At 34.0% G+C, this 5,314-nt stretch overlaps 1 protein-coding gene across 1 annotated transcript; it reads right to left on the bottom strand.

The window, feature by feature from the left end:
• Positions 1–321: 321 nt before the first annotated feature.
• Positions 322–4,386, bottom strand: LOC106758634 (CASP-like protein 4A1). The gene is made up of 3 exons (XM_014641573.2): positions 3,476–4,386; positions 3,237–3,372; positions 322–754 (listed from the first exon to the last, which is right to left on the bottom strand). The coding sequence occupies exons 1-3, from the start codon at positions 4,099–4,101 to the stop codon at positions 566–568; spliced, it is 951 nt and encodes a 316-aa protein (XP_014497059.1). The 5' UTR covers positions 4,102–4,386; the 3' UTR covers positions 322–565.
• Between the last annotated feature and the right edge of the window lie 928 nt (positions 4,387–5,314).

Below are 5,314 nucleotides of genomic sequence, written 5' to 3'. Positions count from 1 at the left end.
CAAATTAACTCAATTACTCTCCCTCAAATTCACTGAAGTGAACAAGGCATTAATGTTATTTCTATGATTTTTTTTCTTGACTAGGTTGTCAAAGGTGGCTTGTTGTAAAATTCACAATTAGTAATAAAAGATCTTGTAGGGTTTAAAGCTGTGTTATGTGTATTTCATTCTCGTATTTTCTTGAAAAGTTATTCTAAAACTTAAAAATATAGTGAATTAATTTAATCAAAATATCACATGCTCACTTTTCTTACAGCACCCGTGGTGCCTGTAAATTACTAAAAGTTGAGAAAAACCACCAACCACCCGATTAAAGTAATCTAAATCAAACACCATCTTCACTAAAATTCCAAAGTGAAGTATTCATATCGATGCCAGTTCCACAAGCTCATCTACCTGTATCCATACAAACAAAATTAACACAAACAAAGAGAATTTTCCTTTCTGTACAAAGTGAGTCTCCTTGTCGAAAATATAGTAGGACAACTTCCATCCAAGAAAGGATAAAACTTAACCTAGCGGAGCAGATACAGTTTGCACACCTCACACACTGTATATGTATATATTATCTGAATCTTACAATGATAGAACCTGAGACAAGAGAGGCCAAGGCAAAGGCAACAAAAGCAACCAAAGACAAAGCCACAGATGCATTTGCCATGTAGGGGAACTTGTCCTCGCCCCAATTGGATATCCAGTCATAAGCTCTAGTGGCAGCCGATGATGATGATGACATAAGAAGGTATGTCAATATCTGCATTTGAAAACCAGAAGTTCAGAAACTGGTAAGGTTTAGAATCAAGGATTATAAGTCCAACTAGAGCGAGTCTATAGTAGAAGTGAGCATTTAGCCTATAATCTTAGCCATCCTTTTGATAAATATTCATTCTAGGAAAAAGTGTCACAAAACAGGATCACAAATCAACACTCATTATGGTAAGGTTAATATTACCACCATCATTTATTTCTTGCTGGTGAAAAAACAAGAATGGATGTATGCAGTCTAGTCCATTAGCAGCCAGGAGATTTTTATTTGATTATCTTTGAAACAAATAGTTGACATATTGAAATAGTAGTATGCGTTTGGATTTCTGTTTTATTGACAACGCTTCTTCGTTTATGCATTGAAAAGTGCAATACTTCCGTTCAATACTATTCTAATGGATTTCCAAACACACTTATTGCAGTTGAAATAACGAGTTCAAAGAATTAAGACGGTGGTGGGTCAAACCATTATCTATTTGAAGTGGTAAAACGGTTTAATCCATACTTTTTGTTGTAAAAGGCTCATAAGTAATCGTACTTTTCCGATAACCCCGCTTTCTTCTCGGTGTAACGTCCAATAAAAAAGCGAGAACACCAAACACGAAGAAACAGATTTCTGTTTACTAACTACTCATAATTAAACAGTAGAGCACTGACGTCAGACATTTTAGTTTCAGAAGTTTTAAAATTCTTCTGTAAGAAAATAAATTACATGACGTTTTATAATGTAGAGTTTACAAATTTTATGAAGCTCAAGAATTAAAATTTTAACTTTTACATACATGCATACATATATGCACACATACATACAAATATACGAATGAATATATATATATATATATATATATATATATGTTTACTATTGTTTGAAGTGAGCGTTTTAGTCTCAAATTGAGTTTCATTATTTAAACATTAAAAATTTAACAGAATAGCTCAAATTTAGAGAAGTTTATTTTTGGTCTTTTTTAAATCTAGAATTGATCCTTTTAGTCCTTGTAATTTGAAAAAAAAAAAATGCTTCTTCTAGTCCTTTTCCCTTAATATCAGTAAGGATTTTGCTTGTATGACTTACAATTATAAGTTGTTTGTATAACAACCTAATTCGATTTTGCATTCTTATCATCAGCCTACTTGGAAGTACTCATGTTGACTTTTGGGTCGAGGATCTAAATCAAGTTTTTTCTTTTTTCAAATTACAATAACTCAACAAATTGAAAGATTTAAAACAAAAAAGGACTATTATTGAGCATTTATAAATACTCCAAAGTTTAAGGACATAACTTTTTTTTGTCCCATTTCACTGTTTTCAAAGAACAATTTACTAAAGTTAGGGATGAACAAAAATAACTTAATTGCATTGCCCGGTTAAAAATTGCAATGAATCAAAAAATAGTTAGTCTGAACAATTTTCAGACGATTTGAATTGAACTATATTTTGTTCTATCAAACTGACGATTTGAATTGAACTATATTTTGTTCTATCAAACTACAGTGACTATTTCTTGTTTTATACTTTTTCTATCATTTTTCCTTTCCAATTACTTTATAAGAAGCTTGGTTCTCTACCACTAGGAGTTGCATAGCTAAAATTTCTATAAGAAGTTCTACCTAAAATTAATATAACAATTTTTATAACAAAAGGAAATGAAATATGAAATGAATAGTAAAATGAAAACAAAAAAGTACAAATAGGTGTAATAAATTCTTTAATGAAAATACTATTACTGTTAAATGTTTTTACAGAAGCAAATCTACCAATCAATCTAAAAGCTACAAAGGAACTAAATCCATAATTTAACTTAGGATAGGGCGATTGAAGAGAAAGGAAAAAATAAAAGTTACACTTCAGTTAGTAAGTAGTTTAACTCATAGAAGTTCAGTTAACTGAACTATAAAACATTACAGTTCAATTTTTACTATGAATAGTTCAGTGTTTTATAGTATTATACCGTGCAGTTAACTATAGTTAGTTCAATGCAGTTAGATTAATTTTGCCCTACTCTTAAGTAAAGTTAGGCTTTTGAGAAACCAAAATCGATTTTCGCAATCTGTGTTGTAAGACAGCTATCAAGAAAGAAAAGTATGGATAGGGTATGACTTAAAAAATAAAAAAGAAAAATGACCAATTTTAAGAAAGCATACGACAACACAAAACATGGAAAGAGAGCGAAAAGGTAGCCGAAAGGTGTTATACTTTTCGACATAAGATTTCTCTCAAGATGGATTATTGATTTTCACAGACCAATATTTCCAACTCCCAATCCCACTCAACAATACAATAATCTTCGGTTGTGGTTCATCAAATCATTCAATTATTATCATTATTCAGCACAAATCACGCCAGCCACAATCAACACTACAAAATTCAGATTCAAAAAATTCAAAATCCAAGTGAGGCTTCTATTGATAGTGAACTAGGTAGTAGATAAAACACCCTTAATATCATAGATAACAGAGAGTAATGGCTTTACCTGATCCAGTGCGAAAGTGAAATAACCCCATAGCTGGTGATCCACCACGTGCTTTCCCGTAGCCAAGTACCGCCAGAGATCACAAATCTGCAGCCCAGAATGCATAAATCCAATAACATTTACTGACAAACTATACCTGCAAAATCACACACAAGATATTAAACCAACCCCTTAACTAATTATTACAAGAAAAAAAAAAAAAAAACAACATTGCTAGATCGAACTTAGTAATATAATACCTGAATTCCTTGTACAAAAAGAAAGAGTCGAGAGCCCAACCGCGTTTCTTATCAGCGGCCAGCACCGAGAAAGATGCCAAGCAGAAAACAAAAGCGGTTATTCGAAGACCAAACAAGAGCTTGCTCCAGGTCGCGATTTTTTTCGTCTTTAACAAACCGGATACATCTGGTCTCAGTCGTCGATTACCACCGGCGGCTCCGGTGGCTTGTTCGACGTCTTTTACGAAACCCTCCTCGGCACCGAGATCGACCTTGGTCACCACCGCGGGCTCCACTTGGAACCGGTGAGCCATAACCACCGGCGGAGAGAGACGCTGGTCGGCGATCGAGAAGTGGCCATCGGAAATCGACGAGTCCGATGACGATTCGGGTGGCGGATTTTGAGGGTGCGGGGAGGAGTGGCCATCGGAGATTGGCGAGTCGGTGAGAGAATGAAGTGGCGGCGAAGGGGATTTGTGGGTTCGGAGGGAAGGAGAACTGACAGTGATGGATGGTGAGGGTTCCGAAACAGCGTAGAATTGATTTTCTTCGTTTCTGTTTTGCTCTGGGTCCTGTTCTTCTTGTGTGTCCCCTGAAACCTTTTCGGTTGGTTCCGTTGCTTTTTCTTCAGAGTTCTCTTTCTTCATTTCTTTTTCGGCTGTGGTATCTCACTCATTTCTTGGGTTTAGAAAAGAAATTTCTAACCCTCATTTGCTCTGGGTACTGTTTTTCTCTTCAGTAAATTGGTAGTGCTAATACCTCACCATGTTGATTATCTTCTCTAAGCATGTTCACATCACAATTAGCCTTTATTAAGATCATTTGTAACGTAATAATTCAGCAGAAGAAACAAAAGATTGGAAGGACTAGGCTAATACATAATATGTAAATCAATTACATTGCAAGTATCTCTTTGTAATTGAAACAACGTTGTCCCACGGGATGAATTAATGATTTCTACTACCAAAATTGTTTAGGGTGCTAGTTTTCCTATCTATAAATCTGAATAAAATGGGCAGCCACAATAATATAAATAATTACCTCTATTTGGCATACACTTATGCAATACATAGTGTCTTTTTTCAATTTTAAAATCAAATAGTAAATGAATCGGGAATGCTGTTTGGATTGGTTTCTTCTACACGTTCCTTTTTTCATTCTTCCCATCATTTTTTTCCTCTAATCACTATCTTGACTTCGTTTATCTGCCAAAAGTGTCACTTTATATTCTCATTATAGTCATTTTTTATCATTGGCCATAAACATTTATGATAAACTCTAATCACTAAGGCTATTTAAACAAAACAAAATTCTCCTCTTCAATTCTAATAAAAGAAATATTAGTGGACGGATATTAATGGTGATGTAAGAACCTCAAAATATATATATATATATATATATATATATATATATATATATAATATGTATAAATATTAAAAGAAGTTGGGGCGAAAATTAAATTAAAATAAAAGGGAGGAGTCATTTAATTAAAGAGAACTAGTTTTAATTTTGCTGTTGGATTTTCTAAAAAGCAAAAGTCATTCTCTCAAGAAGTTATTCTCTCTAGACCTCACACAATTTTTCCTCTGTCTTCTTTCTACTTTTTCTCTCAATTGAACCGCTAGAATTTCGATCTGTAGGCGCCTAAACGATCCTGACACCGAGAGCTTCAATTAGCACCGATCGATTTCAAGATTCGTAATTGTTCTTCGCTATTTTGGAACCCTAGACCATGCAAGGTTACATGTGTCTTTTACTTTTTTTTCTCCAATCCTTGTCCAATTCTAGCTCTAAGCATTGTTCTTGATCACCACATTGCGGGTTATAGGATGTTGTCTCGATTATTCGCGTGTGGGGTAC

Source organism: Vigna radiata, chromosome 4 (genome assembly GCF_000741045.1).
Source record: "Vigna radiata var. radiata cultivar VC1973A chromosome 4, Vradiata_ver6, whole genome shotgun sequence".
Classification (NCBI taxonomy): domain Eukaryota; kingdom Viridiplantae; phylum Streptophyta; class Magnoliopsida; order Fabales; family Fabaceae; genus Vigna; species Vigna radiata.
The sequence above is the reverse complement of the archived record's forward strand: the minus strand, read 5'-3'. Positions and strand labels throughout refer to the sequence as shown.

Excerpts from the sequence above, each read along its gene's own strand:
- LOC106758634 (XM_014641573.2), bottom strand. The coding sequence starts at position 4,101 with ATGAAGAAAGAGAACTCTGAAGAAAAAGCAACGGAACCAACCGAAAAG. Across the intron at positions 3,373-3,475 it reads TTTTTGTACAAGGAATTCAG|GTATAGTTTGTCAGTAAATG; the intron begins GTATTATATTAC and ends GTGATTTTGCAG. Across the intron at positions 755-3,236 it reads TCACTTTCGCACTGGATCAG|ATATTGACATACCTTCTTAT; the intron begins GTAAAGCCATTA and ends TTTCAAATGCAG.